General features: G+C 43.1%; 1 protein-coding gene across 4 annotated transcripts in view; it reads left to right on the top strand.

Moving 5' to 3' along the window:
• LOC137638810 (uncharacterized) overlaps positions 1 to 19,638 on the top strand; it is a 213,181-nt gene that overhangs the window by 64,153 nt on the left and 129,390 nt on the right. For all 4 annotated transcript variants that reach the window (XM_068371192.1, XM_068371194.1, XM_068371191.1 and 1 more), the window contains exons 2-3: positions 3,330 to 3,472; positions 15,602 to 15,750. In XM_068371192.1, coding sequence (XP_068227293.1) covers positions 3,330 to 3,472; positions 15,602 to 15,750 — 292 coding nt within the window. The remainder of the gene's footprint in view (positions 1 to 3,329; positions 3,473 to 15,601; positions 15,751 to 19,638) is intronic.

Here is a 19,638-nt window from a genome sequence, read left to right as displayed (position 1 = left end):
CAGTTCCATCGAGCTCCTATGCGAAGGGATCTACAAAAGAGCTGGCCCTCCAGGCTGAAGTCCTGACCATGTTGGAGAAGGGTGCTCCCCAAGAGGTCCTTGACAACTCCCCAGGCTTCTTCATCGACTCTTGTGAAAAAAACTTATGAAGGCTGGAGACCAGTCATCGAACTCTCGGCTCTGAACAAGTTTGTTCTGTAGACTTTATTCAAAATGGAGATGGCAGACATGGTCATACTAGCGGTAAGGCCACAGGACTTCGTGTGCACACTTGATCTCAAAGACTCATACTTCCAGATCCCAATCCAAACGTGTTCAAGGAAGTATCTTTGGATCATGCACGAGAACAGGCAATACCAGTTCAAATGTGTTTGCCCTTTTGTCATCCTGGGCTCACAGGATTGGCATTCGTCTAAGATACCTCGACGACTGGCTGATTCTAGAAGACTCGGTGGTGACTCTCTTCAGCACCGAGACAGACTGCTCGAGTTTTGTCAGGATATGGGGATCGTGATAAACCTCGAGACGTTATCCCTGCTCCCCTCTCATAGACTGGTATATACCTAGGTATGATTATAGACACCAACTTGCAAGCAAAAGTATTCCCATTAGACAACAAAGTACACAGGCTGAGGGAGGTAGCTTCCAGCCCAAAAATTGGTTGTGTCAGCTTGGTCATCTAGCATCCCTGGTCTGTCTAGTGCCCAACAGCCACCTCAGAATTCCATCTTTACAGTGGCGGCTGAAATCCAAGTGGAGCCAACACACCAGCTCTCCGAATACGTTAGTTCCTATGGAACAGGAGCTACTGACGGTTCTTCAGTGGTGGGTGACAGAAGAGAAATACGCAGAGGGACAGACCTTCTCGTCCTTCCCCTGGAATTGACGCATCAAAGGAAAGGTTGGGGTCCCAATGCTGCACCACATGGCCTAAGGGCTATGATCTGAATCCGAAAGATACCAGCACATAAATCTTTTAGAGATGAGGGCAGCCTTCTAGCCCTCCAACAGTTCCTGGCGGATAAACTCTGTGGTATTGATGTGGTGGCTTACGTAAACAAACAGCCCCTCTGCCAGCTAGCAGTAGAAATTTTAGATGGACAGAAGAAATTTCGGTGTCCCTATCAGCTCACTTCATTCCGGGCTAGAGGAATGTGCTCGCGGACAATCTTAGCTGAACTACTGTACTTAGATAGTGGGCTCCGAATGGTCTTTGAATCATCGAATAACCAACAAAGTCCTGACTGTGTGGGGTTCTCCAATTGTGGATCTGTTCGCGACATCTCTGAGCTTCAGGATCTGACTTTACTGTTCCCCAGCCCCAAATCATCAGTCTCTCTGGTAAGATCCATTCCAACAATGGTGGGACAGCATCGATGTGTACACTTTTCCCCCCTTTCTGTCTGATGCGAAGGGTACTCATCAAGCCAGAGCCTCTTCATGATGCTCATAGCTCTGCTATGGATGACGCAGAGGGATTCCCGTACCTTCAGCAGTTCCTGATGGGGCTCCTGAGAGATAACCACACGCAAACATTTACCACAAGGCATTAGATTCTCTTTGACTTCTCGCCTGGAGACTATCCATAGAGACCTGTAGCTTTTTATACAAATTGTCCCGCCATCACCTATCCCCCAGATTAAGGCCTGGCTGCAGTCAAAAGTGGCTTTGATCTCTAGTGTGTGAGTGAAAGGGGTAGCTGGCAACCCCAACTACTCCTCACTAACTAGTGGGTTTGGTAGTTGCCACCTCGCTTAAAGTCTTGATGGGTAGTCGTCCAGCTTCGCCAAAAGATAATCCCTAATAAGTAGGTACTGGTTTGTATCGTTAGGAAAAATACAAATTACTTTCATATTTGTAATTTTTTATTCATTACAGTACTTCTCATATACTGTATTGTATATTCTATTTATTTCTTTGTTTCCTTTCCTCACTGGGCTATTTTCCCTGTTGGAGCCCTAGGGCTTGTATCATCCTGCTTTTCCAATTAATGTTGTACTGTAGCTTAGCTAATAATAATAATAACAGCATACTGGAAAGTAAGTTCGTTTTATAAAAACAAATTGAAGTTACCCTAGGCTATGATTATTAGTGTAGAGCCTCCCTAAACAGGTCTAAATTCTGCTGATATGGCAGATTTGATTTATCTAGTAGGGTTTTTGCCAGATTAGCTAGGACATACGGTGTTGTACACTGTACTGCATCTGTGATCGATGTTCAGAGATGATTCTCATGAATGCATGTAAACAATTTATGAAATTGCATTGGCAATCAACTAGGAGTCACAAACAAAGTACTGTAGGCAATTTGCAGTTGAAAGTGGAGGAAGGAACCCTTATAGTTCAGTTTCATTTTTTTATTTGTAGAAGACAATGAACCTTGTATTAATTAAATAAAATGAGATAACTTTGAGAAGAATGATGAGGAAGGTTCTTCATTTACACATTTTGTGAGGGATCTGCTACTGATCTTTGTAAGGAATATCCTTAGACATTCAGTTATATCGTCATTGTAAGGCCTTACTCTGGTTTTGATTATCTTTACTTAGAAATCATATATTTCCTGGTCCAGCTTCCTATAAGAACCTCCCTTAAGATCATGTTATCTCTAGCCTTTGCATCAGCCTTTGAAGAACTTCCCTAAAATTTCCCTCAATGAGATTTACTGTTTTGCCATTGTGTTTCCTTAAGTCACACTAACAGTTCTTTCATTACCCCAGAGGATACATAAAGTCTTTATGAATCCTCTTTTCATTCCAACTCTCCTTCCATCCTTCTTGTCATTTTACCTAATTATGTGGTCCTAGGTGTATCCTTCCCCTTCCCTCGGGAATCAACCTTGGTATGGTTTGCTTCTTCTCCTCCACTTCTATCACAAGTGTCTCACATAGCTAGTGATCATTGGGCTTCATTCCTGTCACTTCTTCTAATCTCTTGACAGTTACTCTTGTCATACCACATAACTTCTAATATCCCTCTCAAGAGTATTTTCAGTTGTTACCAACTTCTTAGCCATCGCAACAGATCTGTACTGTGATTTGGGTAAATTATACCAGAGGAAGAAGAATAGAAAATGAGATAAACCAGAAGGGAATAACATGAGATCATATAACATTGTTTCACAAGCCGGATTTGTTTATGAGTTCAATAATCATTACCGTTGATGAGCAGTACATTTCCTCATACTAACTTTCATTGTTCTTAGAAAAGAATGTTTTTAATAGCTGTTTCAGTGTACATAAATTTATTGTATTCTATTTTATTAGCATATTTATTTACAAAATTTGTCATCTTAGCAACAGTTTTACTTCATAATATTTATATTTTCAGGCCTGACAACTGTCTCTCTTGTATAGCATGTGACAGCATATTTAAAACCGTGACAGATGCCATAGAACACACTGTTGTGTGTCATCAAAAGAATAGACTGACAAATAAGTATGAGGGCCAGAGCCAGATAGAAAAAATTAAAGGTAATGTAGAGTGTGATTCATTCCTACACAAATACAAACCCTAGGCCTTTATTTGGAGTACGATTTTAGCAAAGCTGGAACTCGCTGTTAAAATTTATAACAGAAGTGCATATAATTATTGGTGGGTTACAAGTAAGCCCAACCCCCCTGCCAGCACACTGAGCAGCCACTTTAAATTTAGCCGCAGAGCAGTATGCTCATACTCTGTGCTTGACAAAGCACGGGTGCCTTTTAATCAATAATTCGTTTTCTTTTTTAGATTGCTTGTGTGTGTGTGTGTGGGTACTGGCGAATCGACATGTAGGCATGCAAGCATGCCCTAGTAAACCTGGTTGAAATTGCAGCAGGTTCAGGAGTAGATAGTAGGTGGAACACACTGCTAGTGTTATTTTTACTAGGGGCATAAGTGGTTGCAGTTATCCTGCTGTGATGAGTTTAGGTCATGGCTGCCTTTACAGTGTTCTGAGTATGAAAGTAGGAGGAAGCAGACTGAAAAGACTTTGTCATGAGGAGCTTCCACCCTCAAACTAAAGAAGCGCTTTAGCTCTCTCTTCTGGCCCTCCGGTGCTCGAACTGCTGCCCCTTCTTTGGCTTCCTCCAGAGCTAAGTCCTCCAAAATAAAACCGAAGAAGGAATGTGACTGATTTGCCTTTGAGGAGAGCTATCGGTGAGGCAGATTTATCAAGGTGATATCCCCCGTCCCCTTTCTTGAAGTGAGCCCACTGTTGTAATAACCAAGAACAAAATTTCAAATGATTTGAACCTAAGGATTTTGTGGCCTGCCTTAGACATCAATGGCATTTCATCTGCAGAGAAGCTGATGAAGGTCTTAGCGAGGACTTCTGCAGCTATGCTCTCCTTATCAGCTGCTCCACCTGCAGAAAGAGCACCAGATGTGATACATGACAATAAGTCCCGGCCTGCTGAAGCCACATCTAGGCATGCAGGCTGGCCTTGGTAAACATGGCCGACATTGTCACAGGTTCATGATTAGGCAAGAGGTAAATTACAATGCTTTGTGCATGACTGGTTGCAGTCATCCCCCTCTGACCTATGCAGATTGTGGCTGCCTTTGTAGTGTTCTAAGTATGGCAGGAGTAAGAAAAAGAAGATGAAGGAAGACTTATTTCCTTGAAGAGCTTCCACCCCCAAACCTAAGAAGCTCTTTGGCTCTCTTTTCACCCTCAGATGCTCAATCTGCTGATCCTTGAGCTTCTTCCAGAGTAGAGTCCCCTAGAGGAAAAAAGAAGGAAGGTGACTGATCTGCTCTCCGGGTGAGCCTCAGGTGAGGCAGAGTTATCACCTTCCCCCCGCTGAAGATATCCCCATCCTTCCCCTCAAAGTGAGCCCATTGTTGCAACGACCAACAGTGATGTTTCTTAGGTCTTTAACCGAAGGACTTTGTGGCCCACCTTAGGCATCAATGGTAATCTGTCTGCCAAGAAACTGATGAATGTCTTCGCTAACACTAACCCTCCTCAGGCTTCTGAGCCAACACTATAACACTCCCCCCCCCCCTTCTGCTGCTGTGCCCTCATCATCTGGTTCACCTGCAGAAAGAGGACTGGATGTGATGCATGGCAAGGAGTCCTGGCCTGCTCAAAGAGAAGACTCATGATCCTCCGCTTCTGTGGTGTCATCATTGCCAACAAGGAAATCTTAAAAAATGACCTTTGGTAAGGAGAAAAAGCACTCACGCCCTCCATATCCTACCAGCCTCATATCTTCGACTTTGCCCTTTGCCGAATGCACAAAGGCTCATCAGACTTTGTCCTTCTTTTCATGTTCACATGGCAGGTAGGGCAGTAAAACTCATCGACCTTTGGGAAGGTGAAGTGGTTTAAGATACAGATGGTTCTGATCTTGCTAAAGATACAGTATGCATCCCCATTACTCACACCATGAGCCTGGATGATGACTGTCATCTTAGTCCCCTTCCTTATTCAGACTGGGATATTCAGGGTGACATCTCAGCTCAGAGAATTAGAGATATCACCAGAACAAGAGTTATCAGAGGATAGTAAACGACATCGCCAATGAAGTTTCACATACATGGTCCCCACTTGCAAGCACACCATCACACACAGGCCCATCAGAGACGAGTGTTCCAGTGCCAGGTCTGCCGATTCAGTCTCTCCGAGTGTACTTGGCCCACTTGCAAGGATTTCCCCAGCAAGGCCTCTAAGCACAAAGCCTTCACACTCTAGTTTACATGCAGCAAGCTCTTCACATTCTTGTTCTCCTAGATCCAGGTATTCATGTGTTAGAACAACGGATTCTTGTTCTTCCCGCGCAAGGTTTGCACGCTCTTGATCATCGTGTGACTGGTCTCCACAGGATTGTTCCACACAGGAATAATCTTTAGCAAGAACACAGCATAGTGGGATAAGACACGATAGGACTCAGAGTACTAGGAGAACCATGGACCCCACCCCTTTGGACAGGACTTTCAGATATTTATTTAGTGAACGTGACTCATGACCTGCAGGGTAACATCGTTATCAAGGTTTTAGTTGTCAATTCTTTACTCTAAAAATGTGTAATTCTCAATATAACCTGTTAGGGAAAAAAGAAACGATATCAAATGATGTAGTGGACAAAGAAGAGAAGAAAACGAAGAGCAACCAGCAGTCACATGAGAGGAGACGAACGCCACTTCTGTACTGGGACAGATAACAGGTTGCAGGAAATTCAAAAGCAAATACAGCGACAAACTTATGGTTGAAATCTGGATCAGAGTTGATGCAGTATTAGGGAGAGAGTCAGGAGCAGCAGTTGTGGAAAGGGGAGGCAAAGGAAGGGAAGAACTGTGATAAATAAGCAAGTGGTTCACAACCTGATTACCACAAAGAGTTTCCGCTGCCTTCTGTCTACCTTACCTGCCCAGAGTCAATACAGATGGGGTCTGTTCACGAGGTGGAGCATAATTCTAGCCTATCCTTCGAGGTCTTTGGCAAGAAGTCTGTTTCATTAAGACCTTCCATCCTGGGATGCCCTTCTCCCCAATATTCCATTCCTTCTAGAGACAAGGACTCCCTTCTCATTCAATCGATGGGTTGAGAAGGAGACCGGCCTACGTTTATACCAGAATGTTGCAGACTCCTTATCTTCCATCAACAAGCTGCCCAAGGAGACATCTGTCTTTCAGTACTACCTGCATTCTACCATAAGGCAAAGGGTACTATCCGAGCTGCAGAGGAGTCAGGCATACCTACTGTTGTCTCGGTTTCATCACCCTACCAACCAACATATGTCTTAGGTCAAAAGAGGGGCCATGCAAAGCACCCAGATCTGCCATTGGAACACGTCCAGATCTCCCTCATCACAATGGAGGAGTCTCAGAATAACATTGACTCTTTGGCACCCGACTCTTGACCATTACTAGCAGAAACGAAGTCAACATTTGTTAAGGTCATGTCTCTCATCCAAGAGTTCAGTGACCCGGGTGAGGCAACTAGGGCACCAGGCAAGGCTGTGATGACATTCATTGATCAGCACTTCAGTACCCCTCAAGGACTGAGGCCTTCCCTTGAATTGGCTTGGTCAGAGCTTGCTCAAGCAGCTTTGGATAATGTAGATGCTCTGATCTCTCATCTGAGTAACTCGCTACACCCGGATTGCTCAAATAAGATTCTTCCTTTTGCACTCTCTCCTCTGAAAAGGGTTCTATGTCCTAGAAGATGCCAACCTCTTCTTATCAATTCTGCTGTTACAACACATGCCTTGGATTGCTGTCGAAACTTGGGATGGAGGAGACTTTGTTCTAAATGTCCAAGTCTGCCACTATGGAACCTACTCCCATAGCAAGCTTCCAGGCAACCTCTTTGTTAGACCAGTTGTTAGGAGCTTTAGCTTACTTAGCTACTTCATAGGACTTTGGAAACCTCCAGTAGCAGAAAAAGTTCACAGACTTGGTCTTGTCAGGTGGTAAGGCTGCCACCTTAGCACATCAATCAGCTAACCAGTGGGCTAACTGACTTCTATGGAGGAGATATGCTTTAGTCTCCAAATTTACAAGATATGTAGGTTAACAAGAAGCACAAGTTAAAGAACTCATCAGTTTTGCAGCACCCAACAATATTTCCATCGCACGACATCAATGCTGCAATGGAGAAGTGGAGGGGGAGGAACCAAGACTCCCTCATCTGTTGAATGGTTATCTTTAATGGTGCTATCACTTCAAAGGTAACCTTCAGATCTTTGGCTGCTGGCCCCCTGAAGTCAGCTCTAAAGAGGTTACCAGCAATGACAAGTGTTAAATCTGCACCTCAGCTCCTACCTCCCCTAGAGGTGCAGACTCTGCTTTGCCCTTTTGTGCCTACCCTGGTCAGTCCAGGAGAGGATAGGTAGGAGATAGGGAACTCTAAGGTCAGCAATCCCTTCCTACTGCTGCTATGAGTGGGGAATGGCTGTCAAGCCATTGAACAAGGTGGATGATCCCTGGAGTCAAAGAATGTATGGTAGATGTCCTTCAGAACAGATACAAACTCCCATTCATTGAATATTGTCCTCCTCTCACTCAGACTTCGATGATGTTTACATCCCATCTCCTGACTTATGAGAAACCCTCATCCTGTAGGTAGAAATGAAGATGCTAGAGACGAAAACGCTGGAGGTTATACCTGACAGCTCTCCAGGATTTTACAGTCATCTGTTCCTTGTGAAGTCAACTAGAGGTTGGAGACCGGTTATCAATCGCTCTCCCTTGAAGAACAAGTTTGTCTTTGAGACTTCTTTAAAGATGGAGATGCACACTGCCATCAGGAGGAACAACTTGATGTTTTCTGTAGATATGAAAGACCTTCTTATAGATTCTAATCCATCAGTCCTACAGGAGGTACCTCTGCTTTGTCCTCGAGGAATAGGTATAACAGTACAAATTTCTTTGCTTTGGACTGGATACCGCTTCCCAGATACTCACCCGAGTATTCACACTTGTCTCGTCTTGAGCTCAAGCCAACAGCATTCATCTGTTGAGATACCTAGATGACTGCCTAATCCTGTTATCTTCTTGGAGGCAGTTGCTTTAGCACTGAGACAGACTTCTTGGCTTTTGCCAGAATCTAGGAATTGTGGTCAATTGGGAAAAGTCCAGTCTCACATCCAAACAGAGGAGGGAGTACCTGGGAATGCTGATAGACACATACACTGAAAGTCTTTCCATCAGACAACCGCATTAGCAGAATCAGGAAAGTAGCATGACCTTTTCTCAATTATCAAGAAAAACCAGCTTGACAATGACAACATCTGCTTGGACATCTCTCTTCTTTGGAGAAGCTTGCTCCTCATTGTCGTATCCATCAGTGGTTGTTTCAGTGCAGCGTGGAGCCCCACTGATCTGCAGCTAGTGATCCCCCATGCTGTCTTGTTCAGGTGGAACATGACAGGTTAGCCTGGTGGCTGGAAGACGAGAACCTTATTAAGGGGACTCCTCTGGAATGTCGTCTTCAGAAGTGCTGCTGTTTGCTGATGCATTGAAGAAAGGATGGGGTTTGCACCTAAGGAACCAGACCACCTCGGCTTGCTGGTCCGAATAGGAAGAATGACTGGACATCAACTTCTTGTGGCGCTGCAAGGATTTCAATAGTGTCTGATAGGTCACTCCATAGAGTTGATGAGTGACTGTAGAGGCTTTCATCGACAAGCAAGGAGGTACTGTTTCTCAGCCCTTCTGCAATTTGGTGAAGCAAGCGTGCAGATTAGACAACACAGTACAGTAGAGCTGTTAACGAGATTAATTCCGGGGAAGAGGAATGTAACTGCTGACAAGTTCAATAGCCAGGCATGAGTCTTAGAGCGGAATGGTTTCTTCATCCTCTAGTGGCAAAGAAACTTTTGACTTTGTGGGGTTCCATGTTGATTGACATGTTTGCCACTCAGTTCAACAAGAAGATACTAGTCTTCAGTTCACCAGTGCCACTCCCGTTAGGTGCTCTAGAAGATACCCTTCAACATCCGTGGGACAAAGTATGTTGTATATCTATGTTTTTCTGGTATTCTACCAGACTGGCAAAGTAATTGACAGTATGTTGACAACCATGATTCTCAGAATTACCCTAGTGGCTCCTAAATGACCATATGTTACAGTCTTAAAATAGTTACAGGTTCTTTTAATAAGTAAAATAAATGTCAACAACAACCAATTAAATATGGGAAATTAATATAAAAAGAAACTCATGAAAAAACACAACACGTATATTCACAAACTTACATAAAAAAACCAACGTTACTAATTCGTTTAGTAATTTCAATGAGAACGTTGCAGAAGGGTGGCTGAAGTTCAGAGGAAACTGGCACGATGACCAGATTCAAAGACGTCACAAAAAGGGTGGCATCAAGAAGGGACATCAGATTTCTTCTTCTAAGAATTCGATGTGTTGAACTAAGGTAGGCTGTAGGCAGTGTTGTTTACTTCTCGTCACAAGCAGGGAGGGCTGGCTGCTTTAATTTGTCTCTTCTTCTTGGCCATAACAGGATTTTTTGGAGATAGGCTTTTGTTGTCTGAAGGGAAAGTTAGAATCTGGCTCTATCAGACTTCTGGTCTTCTTTGTTTCTTATCTCGTTAGGACTTGGATCTTATCTGCTTCGGACATAGTTCCTCTCTTGTCAGATATCCCTGTCCCTATCTCTTGGACAATCTCTTCTTGAAGTTTGTATACCCATGTATGGGCGGAGTTAATTACAGTGGGCAGTGACCATTTCCGTAGAAGGTGTTCTTTTTAACAATTCTGCATCTCTATTGGCTTCCTCAAAAACGCCCACTTCAATCACGCCATGGAAGCTTCTAGAAAAAATTTCTGATGCAATCTGGACCACTTGTTAAGTCGTAACAAAAGGGCAGCAGGTGTCCTTCCATGATGACATACTGTATATCCTAAACAAGGATTTCCCTCAGGCTCTGTTTCTCAAAATATGCTGACTCCACTAATTAAGACGATGACATCTTGGTCAAAACAGGACAGTTCCCTTATCACGCCAGGCGCTCTCGGCGATGCTTGGTTTACTTCCAAAATGCTGATGACAGTGAAGTGATGACAGGTTTGCCCAAACAGGGCCGTAGTCTAATCTTGTCTCACCTCGCTGTTCACACTTTGGGAATAGATATTTTTGTCTTTTAAAACATATCCTTTTAAAAGTATTGTATCTACCCATGACACCATACACCAAATGGTTCTCAAATTTTAGCTCAACCTGCTTTGCTAGCCTCACCAGCAGAGGTATCACAACTCATAGGCATCCCTGTCTCATCATGGGTGGAAACTGTCCAGTATTTCCTCTGAGCAAAAGGTTTTTCTTTAGGTATTTCACAGGGAATGTTGGGTGGGTAGGGAATGTTGGGCGTTTGTCAGTGCGTATGGGCCAGGTAGTGAGAAAAGTGAAGAAGAGCGGAATGAGTTCTGGAATGATTTAACTAGGTGTGTAGAAGGACTGGGTAGAAGGAATTATGTAGTTGTTATGGGTGACTTAAATGCTAGAGTGGGCGCTGGAGAGGTAGAAGGTGTCATTGGTAAGTATGGCGTACCAGGTGAAAATGAGAGTGGTGAGAGACTGGTAGACATGTGTGTTGAACAAGAGATGGTAATAAGTGCTAGCTTCTTTAAAAAGAAAGATAAAAATAAGTATACATGGGTAAGAGTGGCAAATGGAAGAGTAGTAGAAAGGGCATTAATGGATTATGTGTTGGTAACTAAAAGAATGTTTGGAAGATTGAAAGACGTGCACGTGTTTAGGGGTATGGCTAACGGTATGTCTGATCATTTTTTGGTGGAAGGAAAATTAGTTGTAGCAAAAGAGTGGGGGAATAGAGTAGGTGGATGTAAAAGGGAGGTAGTGAGGATTGAAGAGCTAATAAAACCGGGGGTAAAAAGTAAATATCAGGAAAGGTTGAAAATGGCATATGATGAGGTGAGAGTAAGAGAAACTGGTAATTTAGAGGAGGAGTGGAAGTTAGTAAAAGAAAATTTTGTTGGGATTGCAAGTGATGTATGTGGCAAGAAGGTTGTTGGAGGCAGCATGAGGAAGGGCAGTGAATGGTGGAATGAAGGAGTGAAGGTGAAAGTGGAAGAGAAAAAGAGGGCTTTTGAAGAATGGCTGCAGAGTAATAGTATAGAGAAGTATGAAAAATATAGTGAGAAAAAGGTGGAAGTAAAGCGCAAGGTACGTGAGGCAAAGAGGGCAGCTGACCTGAGGTGGGGTCAGGGATTGGGTCAGTCATATGAAGAGAATAAGAAGTAGTTTTGGAAAGAAGTGAAGAGAGTAAGGAAGGCTGGCGCAAGAATTGAAGAGACAGTGAAAGATGGAAATGGAAGGTTGTTAAAAGGAGAGGAGGCAAGGAAAAGGTGGGCGGAATATTTTGAAAGTTTGCTGAATGTTGAGGATAATAGGGAGGCAGATATAATTGATGTTCCAGGTGTTGAGGTGCCAGTGATGGGAGATGAGAATGAGAGAGAGATAACAATAGATGAAGTGAGGAGAGCACTAGATGAAACGAGAGTAGGAAAAGCATCTGGTATGGACGGTGTGAAAGCTGAGATGTTGAAGGAAGGGGGTGTGACTGTACTTGAATGGTTGGTGAGATTGTTTAATATGTGTTTTGTGTTGTCAATGGTACCAGTAGATTGGGTTTGTGCATGTATTGTACCACTATATAAGGGTAAGGGAGATGTGCATGAGTGTTGTAATTCAAGAGGTATTAGTTTGTTGAGTGTAGTTGGAAAAGTGTATGGTAGAGTATTGATTAATAGGATTAAGGATAAAACAGAGAATGCAATTTTGGAAGTACAGGGTGGTTTTAGAAGAGGTAGGGGTTGTATGAATCAGATTTTTACAGTTAGGCAGATATGCGAGAAATATTTAGCAAAAGGTAAGGAGGTGTATGTTGCGTTTATGGATCTGGAGAAAGCATATGATAGAGTTGATAGGGAAGCAATGTGGAATGTGATGAGGTTATATGGAGTTGGTGGAAGGTTGTTGCAAGCAGTGAAAAGTTTATACAAAGGTAGTAAAGCATGTGTTAGAATAGGAAATGAAGTGAGTGATTGGTTTCCGGTGAGAGTGGGGCTGAGACAGGGATGTGTGATGTCGCCGTGGTTGTTTAACTTGTATGTTGATGGAGTGGTGAGAGAGGTGAATGCTCGAGTGCTTGGACGAGGATTAAAACTGGTAGGCGAGAATGACCATGAATGGGAGGTAAATCAGTTGTTGTTTGCAGATGATAGTGTACTGGTAGCAGACACAGAAGAGAAGCTTGACCGACTAGTGACAGAATTTGGAAGGGTGTGTGAGAGAAGGAAGTTGAGAGTTAATGTGGGTAAGAGTAAGGTTATGAGATGTACGAGAAGGGAAGGTGGTGCAAGGTTGAATGTCATGTTGAATGGAGAGTTACTTGAGGAGGTGGATCAGTTTAAGTACCTGGGGTCTATTGTTGCAGCAAATGGTGGAGTGGAAGCAGATGTACGTCAGAGAGTGAATGAAGGTTGCAAAGTGTTGGGGGCAGTTAAGGGAGTAGTAAAAAATAGAGGGTTGGGCATGAATGTAAAGAGAGTTCTATATGAGAAAGTGATTGTACCAACTGTGATGTATGGATCGGAGTCGTGGGGAATGAAAGTGATGGAGAGACAGAAATTGAATGTGTTTGAGATGAAGTGTCTAAGGAGTATGGCTGGTGTATCTCGAGTAGATAGGGTTAGGAACGAAGTGGTGAGGGAGAGAACGGGTGTAAGAAATGAGTTAGCGGCTAGAGTGGATATGAATGTGTTGAGGTGGTTTGGCCATGTTGAGAGAATGGAAAATGGTTGTCTGCTAAAGAAGGTGATGAATGCAAGAGTTGATGGGAGAAGTACAAGAGGAAGGCCAAGGTTTGGGTGGATGGATGGTGTGAAGAAAGCTCTGGGTGATAGGAGGATAGATGTGAGAGAGGCAAGAGAGCGTGCTAGAAATAGGAATGAATGGCGAGCGATTGTGACGCAGTTCCAGTAGGCCCTGCTGCTTCCTCCGGTGCCTTAGATGACCGCGGAGGTAGCAGCAGTAGGGGAGTCAGCATTATGAAGCTTCATCTGTGGTGGAAATGTGGGAGGTTGGGCTGTGGCACCCTAGCAGTACCAGCTGAACTCGGTTGAGTCCCTGATTAGGCTGAAGGAACATAGAGAGTAGAGGTCCCCTTTTTGTGTTGTTTCATTGTTGGTGTCGGCTACCCCCCAAAATTGGGGGAAGTGCCTTGGTATATGGATGTATGGATGGATTTCACAGGAAATGTCAGGATATATGCGTAGAGCCTCTGCAGCTGTCTACCATCTACCAGTAAATTAGGCTATCAGCTGTGATTGGTGTCGGAGAAGGAGTATTTCTCCGGTCGAAGCCTCTCTACAACTAATAGTGGATCTCCTTGCTTGCATTTATGAAGAGAAGCTCCTCTCAGTCTCAGTGGTGAAAGGCTATCGCTCAGCCTTAAGCCAGGTTTAGATTGAAGGGTTTAAACCTTTCCTCCTAGTGGGAACTGTTTATGATATTGAGCTTCAAGCAGTTTTGTCCTCACAGGGTATTCCAGCTACCCAACTTCTCAGGTCCTTCAAGAGGGCCCTGTACAAACTTTTTCCGTACCTTGGTGTCGGCGAAGTGGGCAAGCAAACCACATGGCATGCCATATGTCACACTGAGGGATTGCAGAAGGTCTATTACACCTTTGCTCAAGAGTTTATCATGAAGACTCAGAACTCTTCTGTTAATGATCCCAGGTTTGAGTCCTTCTTAATCTTCCCTTTCAAAAATGTGCCCAGTGATCCAAATTGTTTGCTTTTTTTCCTGTGAGGGCATAATGGCACCACCTGAAGCAGAATCAGCCCTTCAGACCACAGCAAAATCTTTTCCTTAGCACAGACAAGTTCAATAAGATCTCAAAGAACACAGTATCCTTCTTGCTTTTGGAGACCATCAAATAAGTCTATCTACCATCAGCTTAGGAACCTGAGGAACCCGTTCAACTATACACCTATCAAGACAGAGAGATTTGGTCAATGCTAGAATTAAGGATGAACCTGCCAGTGGCACAATTTTTGAAGGCTGGAGTCTGGCACTGGCAGACAACCTTCACAGCTCACTATCTGCAGGAGTATACCAGCAGGTCCTTAGACACATTTTATCTTGGACCAGTGGTAGCTGCTCAGCAGGTTGTGTTGTGTCTTCACAGGACAAAGAATACTAGAATGAGAGGTGAGACTGTTTGGCCTTTTTCCTCTATTCTTTCCCCTCCCTTCGGGTACAGGTGACAATGTTATTTGCTAGATCTGACATCGTTGCCGGTAAGCTTCCAAACCGAGCAACTTTTATGTGTATTTAAGTGGAGAATTATCTCCTCCCATCTTCCTTATGAGGGGGAGATGGATGGAAATGTATAAAACCCATTGCTTTTAACTGAACATAAAAGTTTCGGCCATCATATCCTTTACGATATAGGTTCCTCAATGATCATTTGTCCTCTCGACAGAAATACAGCCTATCACCTGAGACATTTTCCCCAGGTTGTTAGTAGGTGGACAGGAGTCATCACTTCTGCACTGCAAAAGATCCAAGTGTATAGACGTCATCCGATTTTAAATCAGCCTGCTTGATTATAAGAACTAACTCCCTCCTAAGGATAGGTCCCTTCAAAGAATGAGGGTTTGTGTTCATGTAGGCAAAAATCTCAGTTTTTTAAAAGTAATTTGTATTTTTACTGACTACAAACCTGAGTTCTTTAAGCTACGCTTCCTACCTCAACTATCCCACAGATCCTTCCTCGAGTCTTAGGTGAAGCTCAAGTGGTTGCTCAGTGTGCTGATGGGGGTCATAGCTTACCCACTACCCGCCAGTAACTACCTACACTTCATTATAGATTTTAACAGCCGAGTTCCACCTTCGCTGAAATCACATTCCTATTAAAGGACGTAGGTTTGTATTGCTAGAAAAATACAAATTGTTTTTAAAACTTGTGATATTTCCAATGTAAATTTATAAGTGCTTATTAGCTGTCATATTGTTACATTATTTTATCAGTGTAATCATATGATTTTTTTTTTTCCTTATTGAAGTGAGCGTTTTGGTGCTTGGTATCGTGAAGAAAATAAATACTGGTTACTTTCTATCTTTTTACAGGATCAGTAACATGGACAAGAACAAATGTTGCTCACTTGCTGGATATACTGAAAAAGAAGGTGGCTGACTTGGGCAAAGCTAAAGCCCATTACAGAACCAATGAACTAGGCAGGGTTAATGATGAAATTACTACAGAATTGGCCAATATTGTAAGTCATTAGAGTATCATAAGCTGACATAATCATCTTTTTTTCAGTATAATGTTTCATTTTATATTATTCAAGAGTGATAATCCTTGTCCTGTATACAGTACAGTATTTCCTTTCAAATTATTTTGCATGTTATAAGTGTTGGTGATTATTTATTTTTAGTACTATACAGTATTGATATGTAAGCCTTTTTTAGATCTTTGTAGATAGTATTCTTAATTTATTGCCATAAATCTTCTTATTAATGCACTTCTACCATTAATACAAACAATAATGCAATTGAAGATTTGTTCCTAGATGTAATACAAATCCTCATCCTTTAATTGGTAATAGGATTTCAGTAAAATTGGAATCTCCTTTAATGCTTAACAAGGTAAACCCAGTTGCCTTTGGCTGGTAGGTAGCCCTCACCCACCAGACTGGTGGAGCAACCCTCACTTTGACTTCGGCAGCGTTGCTATACTGTCATACTTCTGCTCATCCTATGTTTGGTTGTTTAACTGTCTTACGGCGTCCTATACAAACTCTAGCTATTTATAGTGATACGTATTACTTTCGGCGTAGCTGAAAGTGGAGCCATAAGACTTTTAGCGAGGGATAACTACCCCAACCGCTAATTAGCGGGAGAGGGTATAGCCGGCTACCCCGCTCACTCACACAAACGGGATGAGCACTCACTTTGCTTTTGACTCGGGTAGAGTGCAGACGTTGCTGCTCTCTCTCTCTCCGTTGACTTCCCATTTGACTTGAATATTTAAAATTTTGGAAATTTTCTTTAATACTTTTTCTTTTTCAGTGTGTGTGTGCTCTTGTCGGACTCATGCGCACATGTCCTGAACCTTAGGGCCGCTATTAAAGGGTTTAAAGGCCGCTCATGAATGGCAGAGGCAAGGGACAGTGACATTGCCCTATCAAGCAGGACAATGCCCTAGAGACTGACCATATATCATATGATCAGCACCCAAGCCCCCTCTCCACCCAAGCTAGGACCAGGGAGGGACAGGCAATGTCTGCTGATGACTCAACAGATAGACCTATAGGCTCCCACAAACCCCCCAACCTTAGCTCACAAGGATGGTAAGGTTGCAGACACTAATGGCACTGATGAGACTGAGTGGGACTTGAACCCCTGTTTGGCAAACACCAGGCAGAAACATTATCAATCAGGCGGTACCTATATGCCCTCCATTCATATGGACCCCCCACCACCTCTGTTCATCCTGTGGAGGTCAGTGGTGTGATCAGGAAAACACTTTTCCTGAATGCCGGGAGTCGTCTACCTCCCAGTGGGAGAAGGTTTAGGCGTCGGAATAAAAAGAAGTCTAAGAGAGATTCTTCACCTTTGGAGTCTTCCTCGAAGTTGAAGAAGTGTCGGACTTCCGATCTCTACCCCAAAGCTGCTCTCAATTGGTCTCCCATGGGGAACGGCCAAGTAGTAGCGCAGACCAATTAACATCAGGTCAACCTCGGGGATCAAGGAACAGACCTGTTTCCCCGTGGAGAAACAATTCTGTCCCATCCCCTGGGGAGTGCCTGTTTTTTTCTGATTTGTTTCAGGCTTGGCCATTGATGGGCTTGGCTGGTCCCCCGTTGAAGGAGGTATTGCTGGAACTCCTTCATCTGGGTGCCGAGAGGAAGTGAACACTTGCTTCCTCTGAGGTGGATTCTTCTCTTGCAAGCGCTGCTACTGACAACCTCGTAGTTGCTGCCTATGTCTCTGCTTTGCCATCTCCTGCTGACGACGAAGACGGCACTCCCTCCTGGCTAAGCAGACTTCCGTCGAGGGTGGAGCAACATCGGAGGCGAGTTTGCCTTTGGGCGAACATCTCTCTCGCTAGTGAGTGAGAACTTCAAGCGATCCTGTGTTCCTGAGACCTTCCAGAGACCAACATGTTTCGCTTCTGACTATGTCAGATCAGGTTCCCTCTCTGGAGGAACCTCTTATACGTTCCCCTCTTGGGCTTTGTCAAGCTTCAGAGTTTTTAGCTCCTCGCCACCCTGGACGGTCTCCTTCCCCTACGGTAAGGAAACGTCTCTTTAGTCCTGTCAAGGACTATCATGCTGAGCCTTCGGGCTTTCATCAAACACTAGCTGTTCGTCATCTGTCAGCTACGTGCGACTCGCCAGCTGTTCGTTTGTCGTTAGCTGCTCATGAACCACCAGCTACTCGTCACTTGTCTTCGGATGAACACCTGTAACCTTGTGATGGTAGCGTGATGGTTAGTGATCGTCACTCGTTACCAAGAGACCCTCACTCTGTGCGAGATGACCATAGATCTCGCTACCATCAGACGCGTGAGCATCATTCATCGGACCAACAAGTCTCGGCTAGGCATTTGCCAACTCGCCCTTGCATCAATTGTCTGGACCGATTGCTCCACCTGTTTTCTTGCAGTGCTCGCAAGCGCTTTTTGCCAAGGAATCATCACTCGCCAGATCAGTTCGCCCCGCGTGAGCATCACGGGGACGATTCCCGACGTGATAATCATCGAATACGGGACGGACGACTAAAGGGAGCAGTGAAGCAGCTTACCACCCTAAAGAATCAGCTCCCAGTGAAGAACTCAGCGACCAGATTGGTGCCATCCTCTGGCCAGTACCGCAAGTGAGAGAGAACCCTCCTTGATTGAAGCACTGGTTAACACAGTGCGACAGGTGGTCACAAGGGTTTTCTCCCACACGCAGTCAACGGCCAGGACACCGAGTTTTCCCCTGACGACTTCAATCCTCCTCGGTTCCTCTTCTCCGTCTTACCCAAGAGGGAATTCAGAAGGGTCGGCTCTCTCGAGACCCTCTTTGCTGGAGAAATCCTTTTTCCCCCTTGAAGAGGAAATGGGGAGACGAGATTTATGTTAGGTCTGAGATTCTTCGCCAGGTATGTGTGGCATGGGAACGACCAGCTGGGAAAAGGAGAAGGATTAGGGAATCTGCCCCTTGGGAAATCTTTTTGACAGACTCTTTATGCCTCTCCCCTATATAAGTGGATCCTTCAGAGCTCCATCCTCCATCGTAGCCAGACATCATTCCTCCCTCCAGAGAGGATCAACGTCCCCTCAGGAAAGAGTCAGCCACAAGGCCGCCTCTTTTGTAGGAATACCTTCTACCACGCAGGGAACCAAAGGACTTAAAATCCATCTCTAATTCCACGGCAATACCCTCTTAATGAGAGAATGCCTTGATGAAGTCATTGAGCTTCAGCATGGCATATCATTTCTGTGCTGAAACTCGGTGGCGGGCAAGAGGGCTCTCAAACTTGGGGAAATTTATCCCCCAGTTCAAATCTAAATTTCTCTCTCCTCCTAATATTACTTCGACCTTCTCCTAATTTTATAAACTTTCTTTCGTGTTGCTGCCCCAATGCTATGAGAAAAGTTTCCCTCATTATATATATATATATATATATGTATATATATATATATGTATATATATATATATATGTATATATATATATATATGTATATATATATATGTATATATATATATATATGTATATATATATATGTATATATATGTATATATATATATATATATGTATATATATATATATATGTATATATATATATATATATATATATATATATATGTATATATATATATATATGTATATATATATATATATATTATATATATATATGTATATATATATATATATATGTATATATATATATATATGTATATATATATATATATATGTATATGTATATATATGTATATATATATATATATATATATATATGTATATATATATATATATATGTATATATATATATATATGTATATATATATATATATATGTATATATATATATATATGTATATATATATATGTATATATATATATATATGTATATATATATATATATATGTATATATATATATATATATGTAT

The sequence above is a fragment of the Palaemon carinicauda genome, chromosome 3, assembly GCF_036898095.1.
Source record: "Palaemon carinicauda isolate YSFRI2023 chromosome 3, ASM3689809v2, whole genome shotgun sequence".
In the NCBI taxonomy this organism is placed as follows: Eukaryota; Metazoa; Arthropoda; class Malacostraca; order Decapoda; family Palaemonidae; genus Palaemon; species Palaemon carinicauda.
The sequence above is the reverse complement of the archived record's forward strand: the minus strand, read 5'-3'. Positions and strand labels throughout refer to the sequence as shown.